The sequence below is a fragment of the Drosophila ananassae genome, chromosome XL (genome assembly GCF_017639315.1).
Source record: "Drosophila ananassae strain 14024-0371.13 chromosome XL, ASM1763931v2, whole genome shotgun sequence".
Classification (NCBI taxonomy): domain Eukaryota; kingdom Metazoa; phylum Arthropoda; class Insecta; order Diptera; family Drosophilidae; genus Drosophila; species Drosophila ananassae.
Genome location: NC_057931.1, coordinates 14,745,961 through 14,764,219, shown reverse-complemented (window position 1 = coordinate 14,764,219; position 18,259 = coordinate 14,745,961). Strand labels below are relative to the sequence as shown.

The 18,259-nt window shown below is 38.6% G+C and overlaps 1 protein-coding gene across 5 annotated transcripts in view; it reads left to right on the top strand.

The window, feature by feature from the left end:
- The window catches only part of LOC6493475 (protein scalloped), a 32,417-nt gene extending 17,401 nt beyond the window's left edge, over positions 1–15,016 (top strand). For 4 of the 5 annotated variants that reach the window (XM_032455916.2, XM_032455915.2, XM_032455917.2 and 1 more), the window contains exons 4-10: positions 2,888–3,018; positions 10,490–10,530; positions 10,591–10,783; positions 10,849–10,911; positions 10,971–11,143; positions 11,201–11,435; positions 11,497–15,016. In XM_032455916.2, the coding sequence (XP_032311807.1) occupies positions 2,888–3,018; positions 10,490–10,530; positions 10,591–10,783; positions 10,849–10,911; positions 10,971–11,143; positions 11,201–11,435; positions 11,497–11,610 (950 nt within the window). In that variant the 3' untranslated portion in view covers positions 11,611–15,016. The remainder of the gene's footprint in view (positions 1–2,887; positions 3,019–10,489; positions 10,531–10,590; positions 10,784–10,848; positions 10,912–10,970; positions 11,144–11,200; positions 11,436–11,496) is intronic. The other variant, XM_032455910.2, reaches the window with a different exon arrangement.
- The last annotated feature ends 3,243 nt before the right edge of the window (positions 15,017–18,259 follow it).

Sequence of the window (18,259 nt, the reverse complement as noted above, 5' to 3'; positions counted from 1 at the left end):
TGCAAAAATTAACTTTTGCTGTGTGCGTTCGATTTGATCACCGGTCTAATGCGCCACGGAAGGTAATGTTTGAAAAAGCCGTTTTTATCCCAAAATTAATTAAAAGTAGTTTAATTGGGAAGAAATTGGGGTAAAAATATAACATTTTCGACGCACTTAAATGGGGATAGTAGTGACGTGTAACCCACTAGACCGAAAATATATCTATAATCACCATTTATTCTTAAATTCGCTATGATTGGTATCTCAACCTGATCACTCAAGAAGTTATTAAAGCGATAAGATTTTAAAGAGTATACCTACTAAAAAAAAGTGGGTCAAAAATGTGCAGTGAAGGCCGCATCTATAAAGATATTACTGATCATAATCACCTCACCTCCTGTATCTACACCTACTAGACACTGAGGTTTTTTAGAAGTTAACTCAAAATTTTTACGCTTCCGTGTTTTACTTTTTAATTTTTGGGTGGATGGTTTGGAGTTTCTGGTCAACTGATCCGATCCACTAAATTTCGTAACTTTTGTGTTTTTGAAGATCACTTTCATCAGATTCCATTACCAGATTACCGAGTACTTGTAGAATACTTCTTTATATTTTATGTTTGTAGAAAATAAGTAGGGAGCAGTATGTAGGGAGCAGGAATCACTTGCGATATTCGGGATCAGCATCAGAAGCCGAGTCATATAGCCATCTGTATCTCTCGTCTGTATTAACGAGGAAGTCTGCAGCTTGTATAAAATGGTTGACTTTGGTTAATACAATTTAGCCATTGGTAAAAGCTTGGCAAAAAAACACGAATATGACAAAAAAATATTAAAAGCCGTGTCAAATACGCAACCCCACAGACAATTTTGAGTCCAACTCCTATTACTAAGAATATTTTTGGTGTCACTCTGAATATAGTTACACGCCTCATACACTACTTTAAATGAAAATAAGTAAATGTTGGCAGTAGCGCTTTTATTGAGATTAAATTGTGTGTTCAGTCAATAGTGTGTATATTTTGGGCGCGGTTCACCCACTGCTGATTATATTGGTGTGCAATTTAGTCACACTGTACAGTGAGTTATTTTTGGGAGCTGCATTGGCGGTTAGAGTGAAACCTTATAATAATAATATTAAAAAAAAACAGGATTTATATTATTAGCTCGTCTAGTTATGTATACTTGATAGAAAACATTGATGTCGTGTAGAACATCGGGTTTTTAACCCATTGCTTGCAGTTCTGACTATTTGAAACTATTCTGACTAAACAGGCCAACAGCAAAAAATCTCCACGCATAATTTTACCTGCTCCATAACCTTTAGGCTCCCCTGAACCAAAGTCCAGAACAAAAATAGGTTCTATCACCCACTGTTTCCGCGGTACACCTAAGAGAAGAAATTGATCAAATTTTACGATATATTGAATTATGCAGGCCGTGTAATGGCGATGCCCATCATTGTTTCTAGAACATATCATTTTTGAAATGTATGTGTACCAACTAAAATTAAAAAATGGTATCTACCAGTTACCATATCTTTGGAAAACGCATCCAAAGTTGAAATCTCAGATTTTCTACATTAATTTTTGGTCTTCTATGATTTTTCCCCAAAAAAGTTGGATATTGTCGGCCTGTGCTATTATATTTTATTCTAAATCTGATTATTTTACGTCAAGCTTCAACAATAAATAACCAATTTCTATTTAGACAGGCCTTTGGCTTATGTTGGGCCAAACGATCTCCCCGAATAGAAGGATATGTCTTCACATCCTTGGCTTCTTTTGAAATGCGCACTTTTTCTTTTAAAATGATTAAGATTAGAATGACCAGACTGACCGTACAATTTACGCTAATAATTTTAGATGCTCCTTCAAGAAGGTGCCGCATTGCAGTAGTATTATTCAGGAACTGCAATTATTTCTCACTGAGCATTATCAGATCGTTGCTTAAATGAACTCGCTTATTTTAGAATGCAATCCTGTATTATCCTAAAGGTCACTAGCTGTGCAACGCTGTATAAAAACTGTTTCCAACATTTTTATTAGAAAATTGATTTGATGGTGAAATTCTCGTAAGGATCGGCCAACTATATAGGATCCGATACATAATATGAAGTGCGTGGTTTCAAAATCATTCCATCAATGGATATCAAAAATAGAGTAATAGCATTAACTCATTTTTGTATGTCGATTCGAAGTTATTTCACCTAAAAAAACACAAAAGTCATTGATTTCTCTAGCTTTACTAAGAAACACCAATTTCATGGACATATATCATATGTTTAAAGTGACACTCATTGTTGAAGTATTATAAAACTAAGCAATGATACATAATACCATTTAAATCACACAATTTTATATTTTAATGGATAAGGTACAGTTTTCCCTGCAGAAATGATGTTCCGTTTACTGCATATTGTGTAGGCATTGAAAATATTTTCCGCGGACTTTCAATCCATGGCCCAATGGGCAAGAAATATTTTATAATCTTAGGGTCGTGCTGCAATATGTTTATTGCAGTAATGACAGAATTGCAGTATAAACTAGATTATTTTTGTTCGTGCAAAATTTTTTGAGCTCATTGGCACCACCATCCTACGGAAAGGGAATTGGATCCGGTATCACAAGGAACCGAATACGGTCTAAGTGGGTCGGAGCCTCTCAAGGAGGTAGCCGTCAGCCGCCTTATTATTCATTTTCAAACGAGTTTATATTACTTTCAAAGGAGATACCTTTCAAAAAATAGATTCTTCAAATTATTGCACACATGTATTAAAAAATTAAACAAGTCAATAGGGAATCAAAATATAAATGTTTATTACTATAGGGATTTTGGCGAATAAAAATATTATTAAGTGTTCATAAATATATAAACTAATTCATAAATATTTTTTATTTTTCTAGGCCGGAACGAACTGATTGCGCGATACATAAAACTACGCACAGGTAAAACGAGAACCAGAAAACAAGTCAGTTCGCACATCCAAGTGCTTGCCAGACGGAAACTGAGAGAGATCCAAGCGAAAATCAAAGTTGTAAGTTTTACACTAAGCGGGACTTGAAACATCATGAGATTAATTAATAATTTAGTAGTAGCTTTAGTACTCAGTTAAAGAGTGTAGAAATGGCACCGTCCCTTCTCTTTTCACTCAGAGTGTATGTTGAAGGTACCGATGGGTAAAAAAGTTTCAGTATTATGCCTATTTTATTTATTGACACTTCAGTTAAAGAGTGTAGAAATGGCACCGTCCCTTCTCTTTTCACTCAGAGTGTATGTTGAAGGTACCGATGGGTAAAAAAGTTTCAGTATTATGCCTATTTTATTTATTGACACTTGTTCAAAAACAGTTAATAAGCGTGTGGAAGAAAGTCAACGAAGTCAATATTTGAGCTGTTTTCACAAATTTGAATCTTCAAGTTCGTTGATCCTCTTCAAAGTTTTCATTTGAATCGCAGACTTGCAATAGTTGCATTAAATTGACCTGAACTGGTGGCCTGCCGAATATTGTTTTTTTGCGTATGCCAGAACTTGCCGTACGTATTAAGTTTCTATATCCTGTTCCTCGATTTTGAGTCGGGTATGGTAATTCCACGGAGAATAACGATTCAATTATACGATTTTGAAAAAAAAATTCTTCATTCTTTATGTGTCGTTACATTAAGACAGAGAGACAAACATGCTCAAATCGACTAGGGAGGTGATGCTGATCAAGAATATAAACACTTAATAGGAGTGTTGTCTCCGGGACGTGTGGCCCCACGTTTCTTTAGCAAACACACAATTTCTTAATAATAATCTTTATTAGTCCATATGCGTGCCACAAAAATGTGAAAAGCGCGCTAAAAAACTTCGTGTTTTATCCACACGGTAACTTCACCGTATTTCTCTTGTTCTTTCTAATAGCGATGGCCGACGCTTTGCCTTCTTTTGGCCGTTACTAAACCTATCGATAAGTTTACATATGTGTGCTTATTCTAAACAATTCAAATTTAAATCAAAATTCTGTTACGGCGGCAACATTCCCTCCCCCGTAATTGATCCCGGTTCGTGGTCAGTTACCATCCTCCAAGCCGACGTCCAAAACCGCTATCTTCGTTGCTGGTCTTTCCAAAACGCCGTGCTGGGTCTTTATAGTCACTCGTCGAACTTGTCCATCCTTGGCCTTCATTGTGTCGATCACTCGTCCCTTTAGCCACAAGTTCCTGGGTAGAAGCTCATCTACGATGACTACGATGCTCCCAATGGTTATGGGAGGTACCTTCTCAAACCATTTGGTGCGCCTGGTTAATACGGGCGCATACTCTTTAATCCATCGCTGCCAAAAACGGTCCCCGAAGCGCTGAGTCTCAATCCATCTACGCTGCAGATTCATCCCTTCTTTTGGCAGTGGCTTGTATCCATTCGCTGACCCCAACAATAGGTGGTTCGGGGTCAGAGCGGCGTCATCCTCAGTGTTCAGACTTACGAACGTGAGCGGTCGCGAGTTGATGATAAATTGCGCCTCCATCAAGGCGTTTCTCAGGCCCTCGTCGTTGAAGGAGTAACTTGGGCAAATGTTTTTCAAAATTCCTTTTGTTGTACGGACAAGTCTTTCCCATGCTCCACCCATGTGTGGTGCTCCTGGTGGGTTGAATCGCCACTTAATGCCATCGAACTTAATGGTGATCTTATCGTGCTCGATCTTTTTCAGCTCTTCTCGCACGGCTTTTTCCGTGGCTCTGAAGTTCGTACCATTGTCTGAGAATATTTCCTTTGGAGTCCCTCGAAGTGCCATAAAATTGGTGAGGCACATGATGCATGAACTTGTGTCCAGACTATAGGCGATCTCGAAATGCACCGCGCGCAACGTGAGGCAGGTGAACAGAGCTACCCATCTCTTCTCTTTGCGCCTGCCGACGTTCACCAATAACGGGCCAAAATAATCGACGCCTGTGTAGGTAAACGGTCTCTGGAAGCTTCCTATTCTCGCTCTCGGAATCGGTGCCATCTGGGGTGGTCTGGGAGCTGCACTGTCAACCTTGCATCGTTGGCATGTACTCCGCACGGATTTATACAACACTCGGAGTCGACTGATGTAAAACGAAGCCTTGATGTCGTTTATTGCAGTCTCGTGAGCAAGATGATGGTACTTCTCGTGAAAACTCCTCGCTATTAGGTTAGTTATCCGGCATCCTGGAGCTAGTATAATTGCGTCTTCAGCTATGTCAATTGAGTTCAGTCTGCCTCTAGTCCGCAGTACTCCATCGTTGTCTACATATGCGTTCAATCCGACCAATCTGTTTCCTTTGTGCAGCGTCGCTCCCACGGATAGCACTTTCAACTCTTCGGCGAAGGCGATGGCTTGGGATTGCTTATAAAGTAGTATTTTCGCTTTCCTCACGTGGTCCATCGTCGTAGCTGTTGGCATGTCTTGCTTGGCGCATTTCGCTCGTAACCGATCGACGAACAGGAATATTATCGCCACTGCTCTATACAACCGCCGCCAGCTCGAGAAATGGTGCGCATTGAACATAACCGCTGATCTCGCACACGTTGTCATCACATGCTTCCGTATTTCTGAAGTATCGATGATGCTCTCCTGCTTTGTCGATGTTGGCCAATGGCTGGATTCAGCTTTTAGGAACCCAGGCCCCGTTATCCACGTCTTCTGCTGAGTTTGATCGGTCATCTTTGTAGCTCCGTCTGCTACGTTCAGCTTCGAGGGTACCCACCGCCATTGCTCGACTTGCGTTGTTTCCAGGATTTCGGCGACTCTGAGCATCACGAACTGATGAAAGTTACGGGGGTCCATAGTTAGCCACTGCAGTACTGTCTTTGAATCTGACCAGTATGTGGCGTTGTCGATTCGCAGGTTGCGCGTGCTCATCACCTTGTGGGCTAAGCGTGCTCCCATAACTGCTGCCTGCAGCTCCATACGCGGAATCGAGAGTGGTTTTAAAGGTGCCACCTTCGACTTCGCTATCACCAAAGAGACGTCGACTTGGGCATCCATTGCTACACGCAAGTAGCAGACAGCAGAATACGCATACTCGCTGGCGTCGACGAATGTGTGGAGCTCCGTTTGGCGTGGATCTGATGTGTCTGGGGAGAAGCATCTCGGCACCTCGAAAATCCTGATTTGCCCTAAAAGAGTTTTCCAAAGGCGCCAGTCTTCCAGAATCTTCTCGGGCAGCTCCTGATCCCAGTCGATATTTAGCCGCCATATACGCTGGAGAAGTATTTTCAGCCCAATCGTGTGGCACGACAAGAATCCTAATGGATCGAAGATCGACATAAGGACTTGCAGAACTTCTCGCTTGGTCGGGACTATGTTTTCTGCCAGGACGTCGCGTTTCAGCCTTGCAAATCTGCAGAGAAACTTAAACACATCCTTATGTGGGTCCCAGGACATACCAAGTATCTTTTCAGTCGAACAAAAATCCACAGGTTCTTGGCTACCAACATTGCCATTACTTTGCAAGCTCTTAAGGACTTCTTTTGAATTAGAAGACCAGTTGCGGATCTCGAATCCGCCTCTTCGATGAACCTCTATGACTTGTCTGGTGGTCTGGATGGCCTCCTGTTCGTTTCTCATGCTATCGATGTAGTCGTCGACGTAGTGCGCCTTTTGGATGGCGTTTAAGGCCAATGGGAAATCTTCTTGATGGGCTTCTGCATTTTTATCTCGAACGAAGTGAGCGATGAATGGTGCGCAACTGATTCCAAACGTCATAGCCCGCATAACATAGGTTTCTACTTTATCGTTGCTTCTGTCATACCACAAGAATCGTTGCGCATGCATATCCTCCTCACGGATGTTGATCCTGTGAAACATTTCCGCAATGTCTCCGCAAATCGCAATCTTGTTGACACGAAAGGCTAGTAAGACCTCTATGAGTGGGTTCAGGCAATCTGGTCCCTTAAGTAAGTAGTCATTCAGTGCACATCCGTGTGACTTCGCGGCTGCATCCCATACCAGCCTTAGCTTACTCGGCTTGTTTGGATTTCGCGCTATGAATATCGGCAGATACCACGTACGGCTGTTCTCACGGCAGGTTTCCTCCTTGGATAGCTTAACCGCGTATCCTTTGTCTAGAAGGTTCCTGACTTGGGCGTCAATCTTTTCATACATATCAGGTTCCTGAGATACCTTTTTCTTTATGCAGGTAAGGCGTTTCAGAGCGTTACCGCGGCTCTCTGGCAGTTTGTCAATGCCACCACGCCACGGAAAACCGACTTCATATTTTCCTGACTTCTCTTGGCAGGTGGTTTCTAATATTTTGACTGCTAGCTTATCTTCGGCTGAATATAGCTTACGTGGTACGAGCGTCTCGAGGTTGTAATGGTCCTTGATGTCGTCATGAAGCTCCTGCCAATCGCAGTCGCAGTGATGCATGACAATGGATCGTTGGGGGTTCGTCGATCCTTGGATGGTCCATCCTAGCATACACTTCGATGCTATCGGTTCGTTCCATTTCCCTTCTCGGATCCTGCGAGGGTCTGCTAGCTTCCAATTATTCGACCCGATTAGCAGTGTCGGCTGGGCAGAATAGGACTCTAGAGGCAAGTCTCTTAGATGCTGGAATCTGCTACGTAGTTCTTTCATCTCGACTGTCTGTTTTGGCAGTGCTAGGTTCTGAACGGTCTGGACGTTGTTCAACCAATAAAATCTATCGGAATTGGTTTCAGAGATTTGGACTGATGCTTTTACGGATTCGCTCTCAATTCGAGTTGTTTCTGCAGTCCACTGTAAACACATTGGCGCAGCTTGGCCTTGTATTCCTAATCTTTGGAATACAGATGCGTCTACTAAAGTCACGGATGATCCTTCGTCTAGGAATGCATAGATTTCGATCATCCTGCTGCCATTGCGTAGCTTAACTGGAATGATGCGAAAGAATTGACTTCCGTAGTTGTCGTCTTGATGCGTACTCACGAGATTTTGTGTACTGCCTTGTTCCGTGTGAAGTAGCTCATGGTGCCGCCTTGTACATCCGTTAATTCCACAGTTTCCGGTTCGGCATCTATTGCGATGTACTTTGAGGCAGCAGAAACATGCTTTACTCGATGTGATTATCTGCCACCTGTGCTGCGTGTCGAGGTTCAAGAACACCTGACATTGTGGTGGGCGGTGACTGATGTCGCCACAGGCCACGCACCCCGATTGAACTTGCTGCTGAGCTGCTTCCGTTTGGCTCGCGTTCGATCGTGCTTGTCCTTGCGTTGCGCGACTGTTGTGAGTGTTAACTGCGCCTGATTTGTAAAACGATGGCGCCACTACTGAAGATGCTTCCTCTGCGATCTTGTACAACCAATCGCTGAATGCTTTAACTGCTGCTATCCTATCATCGCGACGTTGCATTGCCCAGTTTAGCTTGTGTTGGTTGGGAAGCTTATCTACGAGCTCCTTAACCAGCATTGGATTGTTAAGATGTGCCTTCAGATCGCATGCCTCCATAATCGCACAGACGTTGCGAACTGCTAGCGCGTACTCTATTAACGCCTCCAATCTGTCTTTGGGTGGTGCCAGTCTTCGCACCTTTTCCACCATTCTTTCTAGGATATGCTCTGGTCTGCCGAAGAACATTTTCAGAGTGCTGATGACATCTGGAACTAGGTTCGGAAGTAGAAGTTTATCCCTAATCAGTTCACGAGCCTTTCCTTTAAGCGACTTTTGCAGACGTAGCATGTTTTCCACGTTGGTGTATCCAGCTGCTGTGGTGCTGTGTTCGAACGTGCTGATAAATAACGGCCACTCCTCCGGATCTCCACTGAATGTTGGAAGATCTTTCGGTATAGCTTGCCGGGCCGCTATTTGACTGCTCGTTGGTGAATCTGTAGCTCGAACCATCCCGGCTTCCGGTACGTCAGTGGGATTCATCTGCATGAGAAGTTTATACTTTTCTTCTATAAACTTTGCCTCCGATTGCCTTTTCTCCTCTAGCATCTTTAAAAGCAATTGGTTCCTATTCCTTTCCGGATCTCCTTCCTGCGCGTGTGTGTTCTCTCCGCTGCCGGCCATATCGATTAGAGTATCGACAGCTAGCGCTTTGTCGTGGGGTTCGGGGGTGGCCATTGCGTCTTCGCGTGTTTGAGGCTGTACCGGTGATCTTTGCATACTGCCGTACGGTGCTATGTGGCTGCAACCCGCAAGGCAGAAATCGCAACTCCAGTCCTTGCTCTCAATGTCGTCCTCTACGCCGGCACACTCAAAATGGTACCACCTTCCGCAAACGTCACACTGAACCCAATTCTCTGACGCTGTCTCGTTCTTGTTCTCACAAATTTGGCACACTTCTATGTTCATGCTCCACTCTAACTGGCGTGCGTGTTCTGACGCGTCTGCATGTATACGTGTGCTTCTTCGTTCGATCTGCGTGCTTACCTAGCTTTTCTTTCTAGGGCAGCCACGCCTTTACCTCTGCCTTGATCCGCAAAAGTCCTTTCGTTCCTGTAATCGACGTGATCAACTCGACCTAGCTGTTATCTGCTGGGAATCCGACGCTTTGATCCGTAGGTAACGAAGTTTTTTAGAACGAGGTCTTATAGAACCAAGTTTTTTTTAGAACTCGAAGTTTTTTAGAAATGTTGTCTCCGGGACGTGTGGCCCCACGTGTCTTTAGCAAACACACAATTTCTTAATAATAATCTTTATTAGTCCATATGCGTGCCACAAAAATGTGAAAAGCGCGCTAAAAAACTTCGTGTTTTATCCACACGTTAACTTCACCGTATTTCTCTTGTTCTTTCTAATAGCGATGGCCGACGCTTTGCCTTCTTTTGGCCGTTACTAAACCTATCGATAAGTTTACATATGTGTGCTTATTCTAAACAATTCAAATTTAAATCAAAATTCTGTTACGGCGGCAACAAGGAGGGGTGCTCAAAGTTTCATTATGGCTGAGCAGGTAGCAACACATTCAAACAAACTACATGCACACATATAACGAAAAATGAGACCACTATTTTCACAGCTCACATCTGCGAAAGTGAACATAGGTTTCCTGTTAAATTAAAAATATAATAATAATAATTTGTATATTTGGTTAATAAAACAGACCAATAAAATCCAATTCATTTTTACTTCACTCAAAATGTCACTTAGTCTCCACTGAACTAAAGCCCAGAAGAAATAAAAAAATGTATGTTATGTACAAGAATTGTGTATTTATTCATTGAAGTTTACAAGTTTTTGCCTCATAATTGTTTAAAAAACGCAAAATTGAATTTCAAGCTATGTGTATTATAGATGTCAGTCTAAGTAATTACAAAAACAAATGAGCCCTATGAGTATGGGCATAGAGTACACCTGCTTTATAGAGTTTCGACCAAACATATAAAAAAGAAGAGAAACCAAAAAAAAATACATATTTTATTTCTTATCCATTTCCTTTCATCCATTTCTTGGATGTATTGTTTTCTAGAGATCTTGATTTAATAAAAACCCATGTTACCTTACCTAATAAAATACTGTTTATGTACGTTTAATATAATTATAACGCAACATTTTTGCATTTTTTTCTTAGCAATTCTGGCAACCTGGGCTGCAACCGAGTACGTCGCAAGAGTAAGTTGACATTACCTAATAAAGGAGTTGGCCACACAGCACTTTTGCATTGACATGTAGTTTTTATGATTACAGCATCAAACCGTTCGCGCAACCACCTTACTCGGCCGGAAAGCCGTCGACAACCGTATCCGGCGATATTGACGCCGGTATTCTGCCCGCACAATTGCCTTGGGAAGGAAGAGCAATCGCTACCCACAAATTTAGATTACTTGAATTTACGGCGTTCATGGAAATCCAAAGAGATGATATGGTATGCCCACAAGCCAGTATAAATATTTTCAAACCCGTCTGATCTATTTTCATGTGTTGTTTCAGTATAACCGTCACCTGTTTGTACAACTAGGCGGCAAGCCTTCATTTTCCGATCCATTGCTTGAAGTGAGTTTACTTGTAAAGTACTTGTCCAAAGAAAATTATCTACGCTTAGTATTTTACAGACTGTTGACATTCGTCAAATATTTGATAAGTTTCCGGAAAAATCTGGAGGCCTTAAAGATTTGTATGAAAAAGGTCCTCAGAATGCATTTTATCTCGTTAAATGCTGGGCAGACTTGAACACCGACATAACTACCGGGAGCGACTCTGGCGATTTTTATGGCGTAACTAGCCAGTAAGAAAACTTACCTATATATTCAAGAAAGTGTGTTTCATTATTAAATCGTTGCAGATATGAGAGTAATGAGAACGTAGTACTCGTTTGCTCAACGATCGTTTGCTCATTCGGTAAACAGGTAGTGGAGAAAGTGGAGAGCGAATATTCTCGGTTAGAAAATAATCGTTATGTCTATCGGATCCAGCGCTCTCCCATGTGCGAGTATATGATTAATTTTATACAAAAGTTAAAAAACTTACCTGAAAGCTATATGATGAATAGTGTATTAGAAAATTTTACAATATTGCAGGTATATACTGAAAATCGTCAATTCCAATGGATTATTTTTTTATACCGCTTTTTTTTGTTAGGTGATGCGAGCTCGTGAAACCCAGGAGACACTTTTGTGCATAGCGTATGTTTTTGAGGTAGCTGCTCAGAACAGCGGCACCACTCATCACATCTATCGTCTCATTAAGGAATAGCCAAAATTCCATAGATCGGAGCTCGATCTGTCGGTGAACCCCACCAATGCACAAGCCAATAAATATAATATCAACAGCTTTTGTAATAATTACAATGATAGCGTTATTAAATCAAGTACTGGCCATAAAAATATCAATACAATTACAAATAAAGTCAGTATCGTCCATTGTACCCATGCCAACAACAAGAACGAATTCAGCCCTAAAACGTGCAGCTCTCATACGAAAGTTAAGAATAGTCACGAAAACATATTGAAATGCAAAAACGACACACATGTTAGGAATTCCTCTGCCAATACATCTAATATTAAGCAATCTCCCTCCTCACCGCAACAGAATCAGCAGCTGTCGCAACATCCAAAAGTTGGTTTCAATGTTGCACACCAAGTGGACGACGATCCATATGCCGAAAGGAAAATAGATGACAACTACCCGTTTCAGGGGTCATCACGTCTGTCACCGAATATACAGATGGAACCAGAGACCAATAACCGGGAGCAGCAACCACAAATTCAGGAGCCAGATCAGCAGCAAGTACTTTCTATTTACCAGATTCGAACAGCTCCTCCAGCATTTCAATCATACATTGATAACAAGCAGCAGCAGTTTGAACCCGAACAACCGGTTCAATCGCAGCTCAGTACTTTTGAGCCGTTCCTAAAGTTTTCTGCGCATGATTATGAAGTCTCAGAAACCGAGACAGCTGCGCTGAATCTTAGCAGTATGGATGGAAGAAATACCCTTATTAACGACAAGGAGCTACATGAAAACCAGGAAGTGTCGAATTTGCTTCATCAGGTCAATGTAACCGCGGCAATGGCAGTGGTCGTCACAGCTGATGAGGGCGGTAATAAAGATCGGGAACCTTAAACCGTGACCCCGTGGTCGAGCTACTAAACGTGACAATAAAGAAATTAAACGAGTTTAAGCAAATAATGGTATTTAGAGATGGAATCAGCTTTTTCTTAATAAAGAGGTTTCGTTGTTATGAATTAACTAAATAACATCTGATACAGCGCTGGGTGTCATTATTAAAATTTTAATATATATATGATAAAAAATATATGATCTCAATGTTACTTAAATCCTATTTTTCTGAGTAAATTTTTAATAAAACGGTAAGCGTATAAAACAAAAACCGTAGACGCTACTTTTAAAATAAACATGAAATGAGTTTGAAAACCTAATAAATTGACACTGCAAGATATATACTAACAATTCTTTTCTGTATTTACTATTACAAAAAAAAAAAAAAAAAAAACAGCGTGTGTGTGTATTTTTTTTTAAATATTATTCTTTTCTATTAATTGATTAAAAAATCATGCGAAATATTGAAAAGAGACTCAAAAAATGTGTAATTAATTGAAGAGCCAGCAAAATTATATTGGTTTTTTAACACTTAAAAACGAGTTTTTTAACACTCAAGTGAAAATAATAATAACGAGCAATAAAAAGCGCTGACATTGAAAATGTAGAAACTCTTCCATCTTGAAATGGAAACTAGATAAGATATTCATTTTCTATTTACACACAATGTAACGTACATATTTAAATGAAATTATAAGACCGTAAATCTAAGTTTATTTTTCTTATAAGCACAGCACTTCAACAAAGTATGAGTCGAACGATCCACCGTTATTTAAATTAGTAGCTATCATTTTAATTTATGTTAATGAACATCTTTTAGGGTATTAAAAAATCGGAATGTATAAAGCCATCTTTGCATCCACCGAAGGCAAGCTCAAAAACAATCAAAGAGTTTCGCCCCATGTCACATAATAAATAGTTAAGTAACTAATATAAATAAGTGCTAATACTAATAAGTATATATCGATATACAAAAACATATTTATAAAAGGTATAAAATGTTTTATTTGGAATGGAAAATATTACATATTCACTTTTATGGTAAAATGTAAAGTATTTTGTAGTTTTAAAATTATAAAAAAAAGCATTTTCATTTGTCTACATATAATTAAATGTTAAAGGGAGTATAATTAAAATATGAAAAAAAATTAGTTACAATATTTTTTTTTAAGTCCGAAAATGATGAAGTTAATACTTGTATTCATAAACAAATTAATTTGAATAAAAATATAGTAAATAAAATGAAATAGTGCCTAGTAAACAAAAAGTATTAGATAGTATCCGGCTTCTGCAAAATTTGGGATTATACCTAAGCCACGATTATGTTTTCCACTACAAAAGATATTTTGACATATACAACATCTCACAATTACTTGGATAATTCTGTAAGTTCATTATACCAACGTCTACTTTAAAAAATCTCATCTTTGAAGAACCATCAATCTTTTCACATAAAATAAAGACACTTTAAAAAATAAAATATGATCAGTGGAAACCATTCACTCCAAGTTTTTAGTCATGTATGTCTGTACTGAAGATAATTTATACTTTGCTAATTATAAATGTGTACATGAAAATTTTCCCTATCACCACTTGAAATTTCCTAATGCTTAACCATATTTTTGAGAAAGACTTGCTCAATATCTTAATCAGATTCCTTATTAATATTAGATTCAATATTAATCGACTAAAAGATTTTTTACGACAAAAATCTTTTAACCGATTATATATTGTTCTTTCCCTAGACCCTTCACACTACGGTTTTCGACTACCCTAAAACCGTATATTTCAATGCTACTAAATATACATTTTTTTAAAAAACATATTCGAAAAATGGTCGTTTTTTTATATTTTTTCCAATAATTCGGTTGGGAAAAATCCTAAAAAGCAGGACTAAGATTAAAATTTATAAATACATTTAAATATTGTAAATACATATATTTTAAATTTTTACACTTTTTTTTTAATTTTCAAAATATTTAGATTGATAAAAAATTTAATTCAATCCCCGAGCACAGCCATGACTTGTGAAATATGGATCTTTTCAACATACATAGACACGCACATAAAAAATAATGAATGTAATATGTTATTTATATTTACAGTTCAATGTGAGTAGCAAATTTATCAGTCTCCCGCCAATCCGCGTTTCTTTACTGAGAAAAATCAAGTTGCGATCAAAGACGAGAAGTGTAGACACGAAATTGGCATAACTCACTTTTTTTTTATGTATTCAAAGATTATAATAATAATAGTAACAACTATAACAAAAATTTATATTTTAAAAATGTTTTTGTTTTTATTTAATCAAACCGACGATTCAAGCAATAAAAAATAATCAGTGAATATGTAATATAATAAAATTACATTTTAAGAATGTATATGCCTACGTAAAAATATGATTTGATTTTTTAATGGGGTTAAAAAAGATGCTAATGGGAGAAAATAAGATTAAGAAGCATGTAAAATTTACCTAAAAAATGTGTCATTTTAATTTTTACACTTACAATAAAAAAGTCTACGGCATTACGTAATCAAATTTGTGTGAGTTTCTTATTGTTATTTAAACCAAGGAAAGGACGTGAAGGACGACATTCTGAGTCGATATAAGCATGTAAAGGCGTATAAATGTAAGTCAGAACAGCTGGGATCGGTCTACTACATCCTGTACTCTGATATGACTGAACGTTCAGTATTGGTCATTTTTGGTGTTTTTGAAGACAGAAGCTTGGGACTCATTTTCGAAAATTGTATCAAAATAAAAATTTTGATATGAAAGGGGCGGAATTGGCAGATTGGTTGCCAATTTTTGTCTTTGTTATATTGGTTTTCTTACACGTGCTGAAAAGGATTATTTTTTAATGTGACATTTTACATATATACCTATTTTTATACCCTTGCAGAGGGTATTATAATTTTGGTCAAAAGTGTGCAACGCAGTGAAGGAGACATCTCCGACCCAATAAAGTATATATATTCTTGATCAGGATCACCTCCTGAGTCGATATGAGCATGTCCGTCTGTCCGTCTGTCCGTCGGTCCGTCTGTCCGTCTGTCTGTTTCTACGCAAACTAGTCTCTCAGTTTTAAAGCTATCGAGTTGAAACTTTGCACACACCCTTCTTTCCTTTGCAGGCAGTATATAAGTCGGAACGGCCGGGATCGGTCGACTATATCCTATCGCTGCCATATAACTGATTGATCGGAAATGCCATAACTTCGTTGTTTTTTAAGTTAGAAAGATAAGATTTGTTACGGATTCTATTTTGGGAAAAACAATCTGATTTGAATTTCATAAGGATCAGCCAACTATATCCTATAGCTGTCATATAACTGATTGATCGGAAATGCTATAACTTCGTTGTTTTTCAAGTTAGAAGCATGGGAGTTTCAATGGATTCCTCTTTTGGAATTCAAAATAATTCGATATGCCAAATTTCATAAGGATCGGCCGACTATATACGATCCGCTATATATCTAATAATATAAGATGCGTGGCGCCACCCAGCGGACTGAGACTCAACTGTAAGGGTATATCAACTTCGGCTCCGCCCGAAGTTAGCTCTTAAAAACACCAAAGCCTCTCCTCTAACTTAAAAAACACCAAAGTTATGGAATTTCCGATCAATCAGTTATATGGCAGCTATAGGATATAGTCGACCGATCCCGGCCTTTCCGACTTATATACTGCCTGCAAAGGAAAGAAGGGTGTGTGCAAAGTTTCAACTCGATAGCTTTAAAACTGAGAGACTAGTTTGCGTAGAAACGGACAGACGGACAGACGGACATGCTCATATCGACTCACGAGGTGATCCTGATCAAGAATATATATACTTTATAGGGTCGGAGATGTCTCCTTCACTGCGTTGCATACTTTTGACCAAAATTATAATACCCTCTGCAAGGGTATAACAAGACTAAACTAAGAATTTATGGAAGATTGAAGTCCCTCCTCCTGACAGTCGATTCATACAATACAGGGCAAGAAGCAAAAAAAAAACCAAGAAAGGAAAGCTAACTTGCTAAAGAGCGGAGCCGAAGTGTATATACCCTTGGAGTTAAGTAGAATTTTATATTATTAGATATATATCGGATCGGATATAGTGGGCCAATCTTTATGATTTCTTTACCTTTAAATCAAATTTCTTCAAAATAATGTTACAAAAGGTCCCATGCTTTTATCTTCATAAATACCAACGTTGTATTATTTTCGAGAGTTATAGGACAGCTATAGGAAATATGTAGTCGGCCACCCTTACTTAACTTTAAGTTTACTCAAAATGGATTTAAGTTTAAGTTTATTTAAATTTACTCAAAATGGAATTTGGAAAACATTAAAGTTATGCCATTTTCGATCAATCAGTAATATGACAGCTATAGAATATATTTGACCCATCCCGGTCGTCCCTGTATGCGAATATACTGCTTGAAAATAAAAGAGGGATGTGTGCAAAGTTTGAAGTCGATAGCTTTAAGACTAAAAGTACTATTAGTTAGCGCAGAAACTAATGGACAGACAGATGATATAGAATTAACTTTATAGGATTGGAGCTGTCTCTTTTACCGCGTTGTACACTTTTGACCAAAATTATAATACCCTCTGCAAGGGTATAAAAACTATTATTAAATATATAAGAAAGTTTTCTAAACCGCATTTTTGACAATATTATAGCGCCCACTAAAAAAATATGACACTTAAACGGTATGTTTAAGTAGTATGTTTGGATCAAATGTAGCTCACCTTTTAGTAACAAGCATCTTAAATTTTTCTCAGTATTGGGGGAAATAAAATAAAGCAATTAAACGAACAAACAAACCGATGGACAAATTAGTCACAATTTTTTATAGGGATATGATGTGTTATTAAAAATGTTATTTCTTTAATAAGACAATAACGTAACTGATATTATTCAACGACTCTTATCCAAGAGTACAATGTGATGTGTGCGAGAGTATTATTTTTTCTAGTGACACCATTATTCTCACCAGCACCAATTTAGTAAATCAAGAGATTTAGTGCACATACGCGCCGCTGCACACTGGGGCAGAATCCCAAAAAGATGGCAAAAATTGAGAAAGAAGAAAGTGATTGCAGTATTCTCTCATTATATTGCGACACTAGTATAATATGTAAAGTAATTTTTGATGATGTTAAGAAAAGATATTGTCAGTTATTAGAGTGAAGTGAACTTCGTCATGCTGACCGTGCTATTCAGTAGTAGTGATTTACTCGCAAGTTCCAATTAGTTTCACAACAAAATAATTTTTTTTTTTTATCGTGCAATGGAATCCTTATCCGCAGGTATGTTAAGTTAACTGAAGGTAACTAAATACACAGGCCAACTGCAAAAAATCTCCACGCATAATTTTACCTGCTCCATAACCTTTAGGCTCCCCTGAACCAAAGTCCAGAACAAGCATAGGTTCTATCACCCACTGTTTCCGCGGTACACCTAAGAGAAGAAATTGATCAAATTTTGCCATATATTGAATTATGTAGGCCGTGGAATGGCGATGACCATCATTGTTTCTAGTACATATCATTTTTGAAATGTATGTGTACCCACTAAAATTAATAGAGTAAAATAGAGTAATAGAGTAAAATAAAAGAGTGGCTTGAGAAATCAATTACTTTTCTGAGTACTATAAATTCATCAGTTAAAAGAGGTCAAGGTCGACCCGTTTTATCTTTCAAGGACTCTTCAGAAAAAACCAAACGTTTGAAGACTAAACAATTACGTGAATCATGTTCTACCTCAGAGTTGGTTTACGCGACTTGTATG